At 40.9% G+C, this 18,914-nt stretch overlaps 2 protein-coding genes across 10 annotated transcripts; one reads left to right on the forward strand and one right to left on the reverse strand.

Moving 5' to 3' along the window:
• The first annotated feature begins 13,790 nt into the window (after positions 1-13,790).
• LOC121805082 (solute carrier family 25 member 44-like) lies at positions 13,791-15,634 on the forward strand. The gene is made up of 2 exons (XM_042204850.1): positions 13,791-14,084; positions 14,253-15,634. Exon 2 carries the CDS (start codon positions 14,298-14,300, stop codon positions 15,330-15,332), a length of 1,035 nt encoding a protein of 344 aa, XP_042060784.1. The 5' UTR covers positions 13,791-14,084; positions 14,253-14,297; the 3' UTR covers positions 15,333-15,634.
• A 203-nt stretch (positions 15,635-15,837) lies between these two features.
• On the reverse strand, positions 15,838-18,581 carry LOC121805083 (nuclear transcription factor Y subunit A-3-like). Of its 9 annotated transcripts, none has more exons than XM_042204856.1 (7): positions 18,323-18,580; positions 17,576-17,635; positions 17,288-17,477; positions 16,887-16,945; positions 16,726-16,797; positions 16,462-16,629; positions 15,838-16,365 (listed from the first exon to the last, which is right to left on the reverse strand). In XM_042204856.1, exons 3-7 carry the CDS (start codon positions 17,445-17,447, stop codon positions 16,084-16,086), a joined length of 741 nt encoding a protein of 246 aa, XP_042060790.1. In that variant the 5' UTR covers positions 17,448-17,477; positions 17,576-17,635; positions 18,323-18,580; the 3' UTR covers positions 15,838-16,083. The 9 variants fall into 9 exon arrangements, with proteins under 9 accessions (XP_042060790.1, XP_042060793.1, XP_042060791.1 ...); XM_042204859.1 differs by lacking the exon at positions 18,323-18,580 and adding an exon at positions 18,252-18,308; XM_042204857.1 differs by lacking the exon at positions 18,323-18,580 and adding an exon at positions 18,107-18,225.
• Between the last annotated feature and the right edge of the window lie 333 nt (positions 18,582-18,914).

The following is an 18,914-nucleotide window of genomic DNA, read 5'->3' on the forward strand; positions in this document are numbered from 1 at the left end:
CCCACTGCGTGGCCTCCCCTCTGGGCAAAATGCCTGGTAGGCTGCTGCTATTTTAGCCCACAAGTTAACGATCCTCTGATTGTTCGAGGCGAGGGGGTCATCGCAAACACTCACCCACACCTTGGACAGCGCGACGTTCTCCGCGTCTGTCCACTTCCTCCGTACCTCCGACTGCGCCGACTCGCCGACCACCTTCTTCCCCTTCTTGTTCTTGGGCATGCCCCGACCCCGCCCCACGGGAGTGTCCGGTGCCCCGAGATCTATACCTAACTCATCTAAGGAGAAGGTATCAATCCCCTCGAACTGCGTCTCCGCTGGGGTCGATGTGTGCGAAGCAACAGTACCAAAATCAAAGCTGGGGCGATAGACGTCAGAGCCCCCCGGCGTCCCCTGCCCCCACGGTGTACCCTGCGTCCCCTGCATCCCCGCCGTCCCTTGCATCGCCGGGTACCCCGGCGTCGCCTGCATCCCGGGTGCCCACCTCGACATCATCGGCATCCCGGGATGCATCCCCTGTCCCCCCTGACATCATCGTCATCCCGGGATGCATCCCTGCTCCCCCCTGATCCCCCGGTATCATTGTCATCATGGGATGCATCCCCGGTCCCCCTGACCCCCCGGCGTCCCCTGCCATCCGGCATACCACCACCAGATGCCATCCCGGGCATCATCTGCTGCCAAGGGTACATGTTATTGTAGTACCCGGGCATCTGATTCCATCCACCTCCCACGGGGACCGTGGGAGTTTGCGACCCGCTCGACCCTGAATTTGGCTCGTTGTTGAGATCCATTTCACGTTGTTGATCTTGTACAGAAATTAAGATAGAGAGAGTACTCGTTAAAACAAGTGGTGCGAATGAAAATGTCGCGCAAATAAATTGCGTATATATAGTGTTTCAAAAATTTAAAAAAAAATGGCTCGCCGGTTCCTCGCCGATCGGGAGGCTGCAATAGCGGCCAGCCGATTGGTGAGAGAATCGGCGAGCGCCAAGGAATCGACGTTCCCTCGCCGAAATTCTCGCCGATTTGGCGCTCGCCGGCTGCAATAGTTCTAATGTGCTTGTTCCTGGAGGGCATCCACAATAAGAATAGTCCCGCCATACCCCAGCCACAAACTCCTCCTGCTACATCATCAGCACTAAAAATCCTCGTGCCACATCATCAGTACAAGCAAATAGCCCAGCAATAGCCTAGTCACATCACTCAAAATTATATAAAACAAATAATTGACAATCACACAAAATACGGAATTAAATTTACGACACATATACGAGAAAATTCAATAATATTATTTAAATTAAAAAAGTGCATTAAAAAAATTACATTAATTTAAAAAAAATTACATTATTTAAAAAAAATCCCGACCTCCGCCCCACTCCTCGCCTCCGTCGCCCCGTCGCCGCCGCCTCTGTCGCCGCCGGTACCCCCGTGCCGCGGTGGCCTTCAAATCATCACGCATGCTCACGAGCAATGCGTGAAGAAAACTCTTCTCCTCGGGGTCCTCTACCGCCTTCCAATCGGCTAAGATCTTGACCATCTGAGCACGCGTTTGTTGACACGCGAAGAATTTGAGATCCTCTGTCGACTGGCCAAGAGGGGATGCCGACCGGACCTCCTGGGACCCCCTGGGCCCTGATGTGTAATTTTCGAGCTTTTATATTAATGAATTATTAACACACAAGTTTAATAAAATAGCTCTACTATTACAATCTATCTGCAAGAGTACAGAGTCGACTGTAGTACTTCGAGTGTCGAACCACAGGGAGGCGTAGGTTATTTAACAAGAATTGACAATATTAATAAACAAATTGAAAACTAAAGAATGAAAATAGAGAAACTTAAGAGATAGAGAACGTTGCTCCTAATATGCTCCAGATGTGAATTAACTTAACGGACCAATTACTCTATGGATTAAAGATTAATCTAATGAAAGTTGTAATAAACTCGTTCATTCTACTCACACTGAACATGTTCATAGATGCTTGAATTTAACCTTGCTGAACACTAAGATCAAATTCGTACTCATCAGATTATCACTCCTACAGACGCATAGTAAGCTCTAATCCAACTTCTAAGTTCCAACGTACATGATTCATTTACAAAATCAATTAAACATTCCTACAGACGCATAGTAAATATCCAACAATTATTGTAACGACATGTAAATTAACTTATCCAAGATTCATATGCTGAACACGATACAAATCTTAAACTCGTTATCTACGTTTCCACCTTTTAACCAAGTTAAAGAGACATTGGCTAAAAGACAAGGTTGAATCATAAATCAGGCCGGAATTATAATTCAACATAAAAAGCACCGTAGAAAAGATCATAGAATAAAATTAATCCATAGAATCCTAAAGTAATTTACATCTTTCACAAATTAGGAGCAACGTGAGAATTTAGTTACACGTCAACAACCAATAAACAAGAAGAACTCATGAAATTGATATGTAGATGGTAGCAAATCTCCTCCGGGATGATGAAGATTGGATCTCCCTTCCTTCCTCTCTTTCTCCCTTTTCTCTCTTTTTTTCCTCTGCCAAAAAAAACGTCCAATCCGTCACCTCTTCTCTCTGTATTTATCTAAATTCCCCTCTGCCACCTTTCCTCCTTCTTTTCTTTCTTTCATTCTGCCCAAAAAGTCCCATCACCCCCTCTCTCCAAAACCGCCTATGAAACCGCAATATTGGAGTTAGAATTTATTCACCCGGCCGGGTGGAATTATTAGGCATAAAATTCACCCGGCCGGGTGGCCAATTTTGAGGACTTGCTGGAATTTTCGTATTCTGAAAATCATACCCGGCCGGGTAGAATTATTAGGCATAAAATACACCCGGCCGGGTGGCCAATTTTGAGAGCTTTCTGAACCGCTTTTTCACCATCCGAGCTTCATTCCTACACCGTAAAACATACTTTTGCAAGCATCAAACTATATAAATCATGTAAAGTTAGGGGAATAAAAATGTACAATTTGATTCACATCAAATACCCCCAAACTTATTTGCTTGCTCGTCCTCGAGCAAGATCACATAAAACACAAAACTTTGAAGCTCAACTCACAAAAGTTTTTTCAAAAGTTTTCATGAGATTGAATCACGTAGAGACATGAATGACAAAATCTAAACCACCAACAATTCCAATCAAGATGTTCCACTCTCATGAACCATCACTTATCAACCTAGAACTTCAAGTCAAGGTGCATTCCAAAGTAAGTCCAAACATGTGGTCATACAACTCAAACCGTCATCATTGACTCGTCAAGCATTACTTACCAAATAGACTCGCGGATTTCAAATCAGACTTCATTAACTCTACCAAATTATTTACAAAACATCCACAAGCGTCAACAATAAGGTCCAAGGTCTTAATTCAAGGTTGTAATGGGGCTAGGGATGAGGTAAGATAAATATGGATAGTGAGCTCGAAGACTACACATTTGAGTGCCAAATTCTTCCCTCCTACAACTTCCTTCCAAAGATCAAACATCAAAATATTACAACCAACCTCTCACTCCCCCAAACTTGAGATCATTCTAGACAAGATAACATCGTAAAAAATAGAAGCTCTATTTATTTCACAACTTTTTCTTCTTTTTTTTTCTTTTCTTTTTTTTCCTTATTTTGATAAGACCTCGACTTTTGCAAATTTGGAGGTCGTCTTTTTCTTCTTTTTTTTTTCTTTCTAAGAACTTCATTCTTTTCACCTATGCATTACATCAAGTCTAAAAATGTCTACACTTTTGCAATACACCACCCAACACTCAACACTCAACCACCAAGCTCAAACTAGTATTTAGCACCCAAATAGTAGCAAGGTCTTTCGATGAGGCTAAAATGAGGCTTATTTAATTAGTTAAGTGATAGGCTAAGCGTTTACACAAACGATAGGGAATTAAACTCAAAGTGGCTTCTAGGGGATCATTTGTTGGACTAGGCATGTGATCATTTGGCCATAGAGTTCATCCTAGTGTCTTATCCTCCCATAACATTGACACAAATGAATACAAGCGGTTCACTCGATAAAGCAAATCAATCCAAGATAATTTCCACAAGACATATGACTTTCATACTCTCCTCAACTCAAGAAATCGGATGTAGTCACAACATGCTCTTTCAAATAAATGCATGCACAAATTCCATCCATCCTAAGCTTCAAAGATCAAGTAAAATCAAGCAAGATTTCCCAACCAGAAAGCCGAAGATATAGCATGCACCCGTCAATTACATGATTCACAACACTTTAGCATATAATACACCCAATAAACGTGCATAATGCATAACAAATCAATCACAACCCCCCCAAACTTGAATGCTTCATTGTCCTCAATGCAAGCAAAGAAGAACATAAAAAGTAAAGGGAAAGAAGACTCCCCCAAACTAGGCGTGATATCTATAGTGCATTCGGGTGGGTGGGTGGGCGTATTTTCCTTTGTCGGTGTGCTTCCTCATAAGCTCGAATGTGAATCCCATCTCCATGTTGCTCCTACAAAAGAAAAATTAAAAACAACAAAAAGAAAACAAAATACTCAATTCATAAAAATACATCGAAGGAAAGAATTGAGCGAACAAAACCCTCGATTTATTAAGAGAAAAAAAATAAACTAAAAACTCATTGGGTTGCCTCCCAACTAGCGCCTTTGTTTAAAGTCGTTGGCTCGACTTAGTCTTCTAGCTACAACTCTGAAACAAAAAATAAAAAGTTAGAAAACTAAACAAAAATAAAAACAAAAAGAATCCTAAATTAAATAACCAGTTGCCTCCCCGGCAACGGCGCCAAAACTTGATGTGTAATTTTCGAGCTTTTATATTAATGAATTATTAACACACAAGTTTAATAAAATAGCTCTAATATTACAATCTATCTGCAAGAGTACAGAGTCGACTGTAGTACTTCGAGTGTCGAACCACAGGGAAGCGTAGGTTATTTAACAAGAATTGACAATATTAATAAACAAATTGAAAACTAAAGAATGAAAATAGAAAAACTCAAGAGATAGAGAACGTTGCTCCTAATATGCTCCAGATGTGAATTAACTTAACGGACCAATTACCCTATGGATTAAAGATTAATCTAATGAAAGTTGTAATAAACTCGTTCATTCTACTCACACTGAACATGTTCATAGATGCTTGAATTTAACCTTGCTGAACACTAAGATCAAATTCGTACTCATCAGATTATCACTCCTACAGACGCATAGTAAGCTCTAATCCAACTTCTAAGTTCCAACGTACATGATTCATTTACAAAATCAATTAAACATTCCTACAGACGCATAGTAAATATCCAACAATTATTGTAACGACATGTAAATTAACTTATCCAAGATTCATATGCTGAACACGATACAAATCTTAAACTCTTTATCTACGTTTCCACCTTTTAACCAAGTTAAAGAGACATTGGCTAAAAGACAAGGTTGAATCATAAATCAGGCCGGAATTATAATTCAACATAAAAAGCACCGTAGAAAAGATCATAGAATAAAATTAATCCATAGAATCCTAAAGTAATTTACATCTTTCACAAATTAGGAGCAACGTGAGAATTTAGTTACACATCAACAACCAATAAACAAGAAGAACTCATGAAATTGATGTGTAGATGGTAGCAAATCTCCTCCGGGATGATGAAGATTGGATCTCCCTTCCTTCCTCTCTTTCTCCCTTTTCTCTCTTTTTTTCCTCTGCCAAAAAAAAACGTCCAATCCGTCACCTCTTCTCTCTGTATTTATCTAAATTCCCCTCTGCCACCTTTCCTCCTTCTTTTCTTTCTTTCATTCTGCCCAAAAAGTCCCATCACCCCCTCTCTCCAAAACCGCCTATGAAACCGCAATATTGGAGTTAGAATTTATTCACCCGGCCGGGTGGCCAATTTTGAGGACTTGCTGGAATTTTCGTATTCTGAAAATCATACCCGGCCGGGTAGAATTATTAGGCATAAAATACACCCGGCCGGGTGGCCAATTTTGAGAGCTTTATGAACCGCTTTTTCACCATCCGAGCTTCATTCCTACACCGTAAAACATACTTTTGCAAGCATCAAACTATATAAATCATGTAAAGTTAGGGGAATAAAAATGTACAATTTGATTCACATCAGGCCCCCCCCCCCCCCCCCCGCCTCCCGTTCCGCCCGCCTTTGACCAACCGGGCGAGTTCGGCTAGCGAACGATGGAGGGGACGGGAGCTCCTGAGCACCCTCGGGGAGGTCGTGGGAACCGCCGCTGCTGCCGCTGTAATCACCGGTATAGTTCAGTCGTTGCTTCTTCGGCCAGCCAGCATCGACACCTGCCCGGAACTTCTCGGAGTCGTTCAGCACCTCATAGCAGTTCCAGTAGGTGAACTCCTTATACAATCCGGGCTGGGGGAAGGCTTTCTCCGCTATCCTCCTGCAGTCATCCTCCGTTTAACCACTGCTCTGCATGCGGAGGGCGTTGGCGTACAAGCCCAAAAATCGGGAGACCCCAACCTTGATTCGGTCCCACGCCTTCCGGCACTCCTCCCCGTTGCGCGGCCTCCCCTCCGGGCAAAATGCCTTGTAGGCTGCTGCTATTTTGGCCCACATGTTGACGATCCTCTGATTGTTCAAAGTGAGGGGATCATCGCAAACACTCACCCACGCCTTGGACAGCGCGACGTTCTCCGCATCCGTCCACTTTCACCGTACCGGGCAGTCATCCTTACCCGGCTGCGACGACACGCCGACCCTCTTGCCCTTCCCCTTGCCCTTTTTCTTTGGGGGGCCCCGACCCCGCCCTACTCCCCCCATTTGAACGGGAGTTTTCGAAACACCGAGAAGATCAAACCCCAACTCCTCTAAGGAGAAAGTCTCATATTGCGTGAACTGCGCCTCCGTTGGGGTCGATGTGTGCGAAGAAACAGTTGAAATCAAAACTGGGGCGATAGACGTTCCCCCGGCGTCCCCTGCGTCGCCGGTACCCCCCGGCGTCCCCTGCATCCCTGGTACCCCCGGCATCATCTGCATCCCGGGTGCCCACCCCGGCATCATCTGCATACCGGGTGCCCACCCCGGCATCATCTGCATACCGGGTGCCCACCCCGGCATACTCCCCCGGCTGCCATCCCGGACATCATCTGCTGCCACGGGTACATGTTGTAGTACCCGGGCATCGGACCCCATCCACCTCCCACAGGTAACGGGGGAGTTTGAGACCCGCTCGTCATTGGAGTACTTTCATTGTTGTTCTCCATTTCACGTTGTTGATCTTGTATAGAAATTAAGATAGAGAGAGTACTCGTTAAAACAAGTGGTGCAAATGAAAATGACGTGCAAAGCGCGTACATATAGTGTTTCGAAAATTAAAAAAAAAATTCGCTCGCCGGTCCGGAGCCTGCAATGGTGGCGAGCGGACCGGCGAGCGCATCGGCCAGTGCTCGCGGATCGGCATGCACTCGCTGATTTTTTCGCCGAAATGGCGCTCGCCGGTTACAATGGTTCGGCGAGCGAACCGGCGAGCGCCTGAGATCGGCTAACTGGTCCGCTCGCCGCCATTGTGGGTGCTCGAAGAAGAACATGTCGTACATTGTGTTGAAATCGGGGATCTCTGTGATATCCACCGGGTATATGACAGCAAAGTTGTTTAAGCAAACGATTAGGGACAACATAAAGAAGCTTCCACTATCGCATTGTTGGAAGTGGAACAAACGATTTACAAATTGCAAGGGAAGTTATCATGTTTCTGTGCGTATGTGTGTGTAAGATGATGGGACTGCGTACAAGATACTAGGAAAATCAGGGGCATATTCTGTAAGATGGAAGGCCAATGGGAAGCATAAAGGATGGTAGGCCGTCCAGAACTTGGATAGAGAAGGTTAAAGAAGACATTCTAGATCTTAAGTGATAGTATATGGAGTAGTATGTAGGAGATCAAGTAACTTGGAACAAAAAATATCATGTAGCCAATCACCTAATGATTAATACTGTCCTAACCATAATGATAAGCGCTCCACAATTCCATGGTAACTGTGCTCCTCATATGCAGAATACTTTGAAAATTAAGGCCATATAACTAATTCAAAACCAATATATACTGAGAGCATCAGCAGCGGCGGGCGTCCCGATGGACACCGCAGGTCCGCAGCTTTCCGACGACGTCCGTCATTGCGGTGCCATGACGGACGTCCCGATTTTTAATTAAAAAAAAACTCTACATATACGGCTCGTTGAACTTCATTTCATAAAATGACCATCTGGAGCATAGTAAAGTCATCAATTATTGATTGATTTTAGTAGTAGTTTGTGTCGAGACATGTATATAGGATAAAGACAAAGAGTAGACCAAAATTCGTTTTGCATATTGCTGCATTTATGGTTATTTGGCCTACAAACGATATAGACAGACGTTTAGAGATGAAAAGTCTTCAATATAGTTAGAGACATGAATCAATTAATTAAGTTGAAATAGTCAGCCTATATGATCTTCTTCTAAAAGTAATCGGGTGGTTGCAACTTGCATTAAGATTGCATTAATGCATTAATTATGAATTTGGTTTAGTGGTTTATGGATGAGGATATGGTCTCATTAATGGAGTATAATATTTCACTTCCTATATAAATCCCTTTTTAGTGGTCGATCAATCAACAAATACAGATTTTAACAACATGGCTACGAAGCTTCTTCTTGTTTTGTTTCTGAGTGGCCTAGTTTTCTGCGCCACCAATGCGCGCATGCTTGCCGATGAATCCGAGGCTTCTTACAATGATGAGAAGTTCCGCGGCGGCCGATACGGCAGAGGCGGTGGCTATGGAGGTGGCGGAGGCTCGGGTGGCGGGTTTGGCGGAGGTGGAGGTTCGGGTGGAGGATTTGGTGGAGGTTCGGGAGGAGGAGGCGGTCTTGGCGGAGGTGGAGGCTCGGGTGGTGGGTTTGGCGGAGGTTCCGGTGGAGGAGGCGGTTTTGGAGGGGGTGGAGGCTCGGGTGGCGGGTTTGGTGGGGGTGGAGGCTCGGGTGGCGGGTTTGGTGGAGGAGGAGGCTCGGGTGGTGGGTTTGGTGGAGGAGGCGGCCTGGGCGGCGGTGGTGGTTCTGGCGGCGGTTTTGGTGGAGGTTCAGGCGGAGGAGGTGGATTTCCGTGAAAAGCTACGTCGACCAGCATTCCACTTAATTACTAAATCATAATATTATCCAATAAATATAAAAGTTTGGTGTGGAAATTTTAATTGTGATGCTTTTGTACGTAGTGGCATGCCCATGAGGAATTGCTATTAGAAATAGGCAATATTTTAAAAATTAAATCGGTGAGTGTACCGGCAAAGCAACTAGTTTATGGTTCAACCAGTTGTATTACTGATCGAATCATTTTACTATTGCAAATATATGTAATTGTGTTTTGAACCACTTGTCAAACTGTTTTACTATTGCAAATATATGTAATTGCATGTAATAGTAAACACAAAATATACACTAGATTTAGTAAATTATAAAAATATAATTAAGAATAGATTAAAAAACATTAAACCTTATAATTACATAAAAATACATATTAATATCAATAGTTAGTGTATAGTATAAATTAAATACTTCATATATTAGAAAAATATTAATATTTAGCAAATAAACTATAATTAAAGGTCTTGTTTCAATTTCTACTAAGTAACGAATTTTTACAAAAATATTTTAAAAATTAAAAAATGGGTTTGAAGTTTGAACGGTCGGCGGTTTAACATTCTGGCGGGCAAATCGGACTATTTAAATGATTTGCAGTTGACCAGCCAATCTGATCCAATTTTTAAATGATTGGAAATAGGAGTATTAAACACTGATACCAGAAAGTTTCCCTCAATAAAATTGTTTTTGACATAAAAATACGTGAGGTTCAATTCCTTCATTGTTTTTGAGATAAATAAGAAAATTGTAGAATTGACTAGTAATTGCCTATACTCCAATATTTCTTACAAGTCAAAAGCCTTTGACTCTGTTTTTGACATAAGAAAATTGTAGAATTGACTAGTAATTGCCTTTGACTCTGTTAGAGTACTTATGATTTGTAGACTATGGTAGTACTTGCAAACTCGTGTCTCTTAATTAGTTGACCAATCAAAAAAATGGAATACTCTATTAACATTGAATATCACTTTTGTATGTCCTGAATAAAATTATTCAAATATACCTAAAAATCTATATAGAATGTTTATGCTTGCATTTCTATATAGCTAAGTATTGCATAGAATGTAATTTTAGTAAGTGCACACCAAAAATAACGATGACGGTACAATGAAAAAGAAATTATATCGAGTGTCTTTTAGCCTTATTCATTAATGAAAAAGAAATTATATCGAGTGTCTTTTAGCTTTATTCATTAATTTTCTAATTTTCACTCCCACCCAATTTAAGTACTCCCAAAAAACCAGTGGCGTTTGAACATTCCAATTCACCATAGAAAATCTCATAATTTTTTTTATTTGTGGGCTACTGTCGAGTCCTTCCCACCATCTACATAAAGATTAAGGAATTTAAAACTTAGTAGTATTGAATAACTTAGGTGCATCGCAGATTTAATAAACTGATTAATAAATAAATTCGCTCTTCTCTCTATCCTCAGTGTGCACTAATTTCGGTAATACTTCATTGATTTTACTCCATCCGTCCCAAGATAAGCGAGTTACATTCTTTTTTGGAATGTCGCACTATAAGTTAGCCATTTTTTTAGCAAAAAATCTTCTCTCTTACCTTATTATCTACATACTTTATTTTCTCTTTACTTCTCTACTTTTTTCTCTATTTCATACTTTACTCTCTACTTTAACTCTTTAAATATCAATTCCTTAAATCTCGTACCCAAAAGAAGTGCTTCACTTATTTTGGGACGGGAGGAATATAAAAATACGTGCACTTTCTATTTTCATATTTCCCATAAAAATATGAGCATTTCCATATATGTAAAGTTGTCCCAAACTCATTAATCGTATGCATCAATTTATTTATAATTTATACCACTACAGTCTACTATTACAACTTACTAAACCAGGAGGCCTGTTTGATACTATAGAAATGCCAAGATATGGATTTATATCTGAATATTTCCACCTGTTTGGTACTAAAGTTATTACTATCTCATGGCCCGCATTAATGCGCTAGGCCCGTCCAGGCCCAACAAAAAACAACTATTTCACCCATTTTAGTATCTTATCAAATTCGTAAGATACAACACTGTTCAACCTAGATTTCCATAGTGCCCTTTTCTGCATTCTCTCAAGTCGCACCCCTCTCACCCTTCTCTCCCCATCCAGAGTGCTTCTGCCGCTGCATCTCACTTTGTCAACCACGGCGACTCTCTGGCTGAAGGCGGTCGGCCTTTCGATGGTGCGCCGCCGCTGGATTGCTCTCTATCCCTACAACTTTGTCTCTCTCCTTCGATGTGTGCGGTGGTGTGTGCGCGGTTGGAATCGGTTGCCTCCGGCGGAAGTGAGGATGTTTCTCAACGGCAGTTGTCGTAACTTTACCACCGTCACACCATCCTTTTCTGTTGTTGAGTTCTTAAGACAATTTAGTTTAAAATTCTAGATCTGAAACTTTATGTCTATGTTCTGTGTGCTATGCCCTTGCCCTTCGTTGAGGAAGTAAATGATTTAACAACTACTCCCCATTCGTGCTCCGTAATTGAGTTCTTGAGGCAATCAACAATTTCTATGTTGTTGTGGCTTGATTTCTTGTGAGCTATGTTCTTGAGGCAGTGATGATATAATGATATGGAGTAGTTTAATTTGTTAGAGTTTGTATACTAGAAATCACCTTTCGAGTGATTGAATACTGTAAAACTCTATAAGCTATTTTCCAATAAATAAAACAGATTATTTTTGTCATAATGTTGTTATGTTTTACATTTAATGGTTGTTTATTGCATATTTAAATGTATAAGAATGTAACAAAGTCTAAGTCTTTGTTCTAGTAGACCGGTTGTGGGCGTCGTCCAATTTAAGGTAACACGGTCAGTTCTGAACAAAGAAAAAACAGAATTTCACAACCCAGATAGGCCTAGACTACCTATCGTGAAAGGTTGCATTGTCAGTCTGATTATTTCTAAGTCTTATTGAAATAAGATGACGTTGGTGTGGTATAGCACTGAATGGATCTAACAACAAGACATGTCTTTATGCTATCTACTGAAAGACGAGGTCTTGATAATTAATTTCTTAATCAATGTACGTTAGCATTGAGCATACAATATTGAGTATCTACTACTTTGACTTACCAAAGGTGCGGGTTTTTCGTCACCCAACGATCCAGGTATATTGGGCAGTGGTGATCATTATCTAGCGGTGCTAGGATTGCTATTACGTTGAATCGTGCGCGAGGAGAGTCTCGTTTGATAACATCCACGAGAGGAGCTCGAAACAAGGATTTATTATTCGGAACCTAGCTAGTTGGAGTTTAATTACTCTATGAATAATAAATAAGAGTTTCTTGCTGAGTCCACTCTTGGAGATTAAAATATGTTAATTAATTAAGTTCATAGCAGACATTAATTAATTAATGGATGTTTCCATCTTAAGCACGGGAAATAAATTACTTACTTAAAAAGGAAACCCAGAATACTCGTAATTTCGGATTTGGAGAGGCAGTGCAATACTACTTCTGTAGTGGCTGCTTGTAATATTCCAATATAAGCTTATATTAAATTGTGGGTTCAATTTAATTAGTAAAAAGCTAATTGGGTGAGGCCTGATCCAAATCCTTCCTTAGATCCCTGACTGGGCCCAATATGTGACTTAATATAAATAGGAGAATAAAGGAGACAGAAAGGCAGATGAATAATAATTATTACTCAGAATTTTCGCCCCCCTCAGCGAGAGAGAGAGTTCGAAAATTGCTTCATCCGTGAGCAGAGTTCTGTCTTCGTTATTCAAGTCCTAGTACGCTGGTGAGATTTGCCTACACAAATATCAGTGTACAGTCCGAGACACTATTCAGAAGATCCGAGGTCGAGTACTGAAGATCTTCACGTGGAGACGGAGCAAGCCATCATCGATTCTTGATTGAATCAACGAGGTAAATTGGCTAATTCCGTAGTAAGCATGTTTTAGGGATTTAATATGCTAAAGCATGCTTTAATTCAAGTTATGAGCATGATACATGTGATAATTACGCGAATAGAATTTGTCTAAATAATCTGCTAAATAGATCAAATTATGTGATCGGATTTTACGCACGCTTCCGCTACCAACCCCTTCATAATTAAGATTGGAGGCTCTAATTCTCCATAATTTTGTGTTCTATATACTCTACCATTCTTCGTCTGTGTTGGGGTGTAGATGTGCTCTATGTTCATATTGACACTAATGAAGAATTTTATCAATTCATTAATACCTTAGAATGCGAATATTGAAGCAATTTAAACGTATACTCCACATATTGAGAATTAGGACAAATGTGTCCTTTCACTTCTATATATGACATTATATTGATAACTATTTGATCTATCAAACAATAATATAAAATCTTTATCTTGTTCCTAATCTAGACTTCGACCCGTATTTCTTGTCCCGAGTTACATATATTGTTATATCCTACCCAGGTTATCAGTATTACTAGGTTTCACAATTCATTAACACTATCTTAATAACTCATATACTTACCTCTCTTAATTTACCAATTATGCATTGGATCCTAATAAAAAAAATAAATTCCAATCCACAGTTTTGTAGCAAATCAATTAGCTCGTAGCCCACCACATTCTGTAGGCCTGCGCCACACTGAATCCCCATACGCAAGAACACCATCTTCTCGAAACAATAACCGACACGTGTCCCTTTCTCCCATACTCAAAACCCTCGTCCCCCAAATCCATTTACAGTCGCCACTCGCCACTTTGTTTCCACCTTTTTCTTCAGTTATTCACTAATCCACTTTTAACATCGTTGAATTCCTTCGCCTCATCCTATTTATAGCTGTTGCAGATCCCCCAATCCGAAATGAAAAATATCTGGATATGATCGCCTACGAGTTTTTGGTGTGGAAATGCTGGATCTTTTCGTCCTCACTCATTTCCGTTCTTTAATCTGTTTGCGCAAGCGGAAAAAAACACTTGTGTTTTGATTAGAATCGTTACTATTTTGATTTTCAGGTAGTTTCAGCTGTATTTCTGCAATCCGATTTTAGGAATAGTGTTTCTAGATAGTACTTCGCAATCTATTTTTTTTTTCTTTTTCTTTTTCCTTTTTTAATACACGGCCAGCTGAATTTGGGGATTTTGTTACACATAGAGCTGAAAAAAGAGTTTTATCTTATTTAGGTGGAAAAAGTTGTTAATTGTTTATAGAAATCGAAAGTGGCGAAGATGAGTTTGAGCACCGCAGAGGATGACTCCGCAACTGAAATCCATCTGCCTGCTGATATAGATTGGGAGATGCTTGATAAATCCAAGTTTTTCTTCCTAGGCGCTGCTCTGTTTTCGGGGGTTTCAGGCACTCTTTACCCAATTGTTGTGCTGAAAACGCGGCAGCAGGTGATGTTGAACGACTGTCCGTGCTTCAAAATGGCGGCCTCGATCTTTAGAAACGAGGGGTGGAGGGGTTTCTACCGCGGTTTTGGGACTTCCCTTATGGGAACTATCCCGGCCCGAGCTCTCTACATGGGTGCTCTCGAGGTTACCAAGAGTAGCGTAGGCAATGTTGCTAGTCGCCAGCTAGGTTTATCTGAGGCCTCAGCTTCGGCCATAGCTAATGCCGCTGCTGGGCTGAGTGCTTCCATGGCTGCTCAGTTGGTTTGGACGCCAATTGATGTGGTGAGCCAGAGGCTAATGGTGCAAGGAGGTGTGGGGGATGGGAGTTCTTGCACAGTTGGGTTGAAGAAATATAACGGTGGGATAGACGCTTTTAGGAAGATTGTGCGCGCGGATGGGGTGAGAGGGTTGTATAGAGGGTTTGGGATATCTATACTGACTTATGCTCCTTCTAATGCTGTGTGGTGGGCTTCTTACTCGATGGCGCATAGAGGGATTTGGGGCTGCATTGGATGCTACGTCTGCAAGAAGAGTGAGAATGGGAATGGTTATAGGCCGGATGGGAAGTCTGTGATGGCAGTTCAGGCAGTGAGTGCTGCGATGGCTAGTGGAGCATCTGCGCTCCTGACAATGCCTCTCGACACTATTAAGACGAGGCTGCAGGTTTTGGATGGAGGCGGGGGTGAGGGTAGGACTCCCACAGTTGTGCAAACCGTGAGGAGCTTGGTGAAGGAGGGTGGGTTGGGTGCTTGCTACCGAGGGCTGGGACCAAGATGGGCTTCAATGTCGATGTCTGCAACGACCATGATCACCACCTATGAGTTTCTCAAGCGGCTCTCAACTAAGAATCAAGAGAGCTTTGCTTTGTGATCTGAGTTGGGGTAGAGCAGATGAAGAATCCAAGGGGTAAAGGAAGTGTTTTTCTCTACTGTCAGGCCCCTTTTTATCATACTATTGTAAATCTTGTATAGGTGTAGAAATGCAAGTTTCAACCTTTTCCCACTCACATAATGTTGTTGTCTAGACTGTTGAAAAGTTTCTTGGTCCGAGGTTATGGATCTCCATGAAAACTATCTTAGCTCATAGTTCTTGTTAATGATGTTGAGATTTGTATTTTGGGATGTGAAAATCTTGATTGGACTCATTCCAAATTGATGGTGGCAGTGATGAAATCTTGTCTTCTTTTCTCACACAAGAGTTTGTTGGCAAATTGGGACATTCTTGGATTTAGTGGGAAATAGGTTTGATGAAAACTATGAGCTGAAGAGATTTGAGACATTATCCATTTTGTGGCAGTTATTAGGAGGGGACCAGTCTTCGTCGTTTTCCCAAGCTCGATACTGCAACGTTTTCAAATTTGGGCTTCATTTAATACTAATAAGTCGAAAAAGGCCATGACATTATTGATTTATTGCAGCCTTTTAATAAATTGGACTTAAGCTAGGCAAGTAGACAACCAATTGTTCAACAAATGAAACAAAAACAAGTAAAGCATATTTTTAAATTCTTACAAAGATGAGTTCAAGTTACCAAAAGCTAAGCATGAGACACTGCAAGAAGCAGCAGGGGAAAAGATAGCCAAGGATGAACTGCCAGTTAACCACACAGGAGAGCAGCACAATCACGTAGTGGTGCGGATTTGTGTGTAACTATCCATGGATAACAGAAGCATGTTGTTGTGTTCCATCGTACGCGATTGTGTCCCCATGCGTGGTTGTTGGAATAAGTCGTCGTTGTTGAATATGCAGGAGACATCAGAGCCAGAGGTGGTGGATGTGCCCCAGCTGGTGCTGCTCTCGGGTTCTTGAGCTGTGGGGCTCGACTTCTTCGTGTTCAAGAAGCGCCCTCCAGAACCCCGAGCTCTTCTCAGAGCGTGGTGGTGGCGAGACTCATGGAGATACGGCTGTACATTGAGATATGCAGTAATCAATTGGGGGACTGGAGTGAGTTTAGAGAGAAATTGAAGGCCTATTAGGGTTTAGGGCTTTGTTTTAGGTACCTTTCTTGTTCTTGCAATCTTATTCTGAGCCTCGAGTTTAGCTCTGGTTTGGCGACGCCTGAGAATGGCGTGGTATTGCTTTGCGTTGACAAACATGGGGATGCCTTGATCGTGATCCAGCGGTAGCACGGCCCTTGCTTGCCCGACCACAGCCATTCGAGGATAAATCTGGACAGTTGAAAGAAACCATGTTTTTAACCTCACATATAATTTTGACACATAGTATGATAGAGTACTAGCTTTCATGTGTGAAAAGATACTTACAACAGAATTCAGATCGTATGCAGCAGCTATCCTGCCAAAATAAGGTGCAGCCATGGAGTAAGATGCCAAATCCTGCAAAGACAACAACATATGTTCTGATTCATAGCAGGCGTATCACAACTTTTTTATATATAGTCTCAAGGGATGTGATCTGAACCAACCGATGATTGATTGTGTTCCATATGAACTTGATGGCTGAAATACTCTGCATTTCCACCAACTGATTCAACAGAACAACGGGTAAACTTCAAGGCGTTGTGTTTGCATAAATTTCTATAAGAAAAACTGCTCTAAATTTTTATGTTGCAAGTAACTTCAGCAATGCTTTATGAGGCCGTGTTACAAAACTTATAACGATAAAATGCTATTTCTTGCAGCAAGAATCCAAAATCTACAATCAATACATATAGAATCCGCAGAAACAGCAATGCCACATTTAGCAAGGAAGACAACAACTTGTATAGGCATACTAATGAATGGAAATGCTGTTGCACCTTAATTTGACACATTGTTTCAATTACCAAGAACGACAATGCATATCAAGGTATGGAGCTATTGTTACCAGGCTGAAATGACAAGTTCTTCATCTGCACGTCACTTCCAGCTGAAGTAGATCCCTCGTGATGAGACTGGTCTGTGGATAGAGTTGAGGAAGAATCTTGCTCGGACAGCTTCAGATGGTAAAAGTCCCGCTCTTTTGTGGTTTCTGTCTCTGTTGCCATGCTCTTGGAGTTTGAGACAGGTATCTCGAGCTGCTTTCCAGAGAACCACATGGTCATACAACGTTGGAAACAAGTCAGCAGAGGTTCGGTCAGAATCTTTGATGGATGAGCTTTTGCATCCTACAAACCTTTTCTTGCTGCCAAACTGAGGGATTTGATCAACAACTATACGCTGATTAAATCTTCACCTGTTTTAAAGTGACAAAAGCCATTGATTCTATCAGAAAATATGAATTCAGGTTGCCTTAAAACACAAAAATATAGTCCAGCAATGCAGGAATCCTAATTGAGTCCATTTCTAACATAAAATGTGAATGTGGATTGCTTCAAACACACAAGAATATTAGCAAATCAAGAATCCTAATTGAGGGAGAAAAGCCCTTCAGCAAACACACAGCAGTAAACAGATTTTCATGTTAACCAACTACTATAATTCAATAATTTCTAGCTCCAAAGCAAAATCTAGATAAAACCTAGACTAATTTCATCAATTTGTGGCAGATTTTATACAGGAAGGCTTGAGATGTCAGTTTATTTAACACTAATCCCCAAAATTTGGAGTTTCAGCACCTTCAAGTTGAAGAAAAACAAAAAATACAATGAAACTTCAACTGTAAATACTCAAATAGAATTTCATATGGAAAAAATTAGAACTTTACATAAACATACGAAATCCAAACATACAAACCGCAACTCCACAAAAGCATATTCCCAAAACCAGACAATTGATCCTTTACAATGAAAGATACACAGAAAATAAAAGGAAAACACACACACATACTCTCAACACGCACACATACATACATATAGGAAACGACAAAATAAAAAAACTGCCCATTTGTACACACGTCTCACAAAGAGAGAGGGAGAGAGACCTTGAGAAAGAGGTTTTAGTCGCCGAGGAAAATACAGATATCCTCGTTTCTTATTTCGCAAATCTATACTTAGTCTTGGTTTTGAAAATTATTTTATTCCCTCAAAAGAATGAAAGTGAAAACCATAACCACTGATTATTTAAAATAGTAGTAACCTACAAAAATAAAATCAACCATCATCTAAAATTCATTTTTGAACTCCCAAAGAAAAAAGATTCAATTTTTAACTTTGTTTAATCTTCATATGCAACACCTCACCACCTCCCTAGAAAAAGTTTCAATTATTTAGGGGACTAAACATCATGAATTTAGTTGTACGGAGTGTTTTTTAATTTATAATTGCGATTAAATTATAGTACTATTCATTTAGGGACGGACAGATAATAGATATAAAGCTACAAACTTTTTGATTTAATACAAAAGCAAAAAAGTTCCTTCCATATTATATTTTGAAAATTAGTTGACATCGACACTTTGTGACACTTGGATTAATTCTTCCCTATCTCGTCTACTAATGGAAATTTATATTTATATTTTTACTTAATCTCTTTTTATTTCTGAGTGAGATTAATTAACTATTCGGAGAATATGA

This window comes from Salvia splendens, chromosome 5 (assembly GCF_004379255.2).
Source record: "Salvia splendens isolate huo1 chromosome 5, SspV2, whole genome shotgun sequence".
In the NCBI taxonomy this organism is placed as follows: domain Eukaryota; kingdom Viridiplantae; phylum Streptophyta; class Magnoliopsida; order Lamiales; family Lamiaceae; genus Salvia; species Salvia splendens.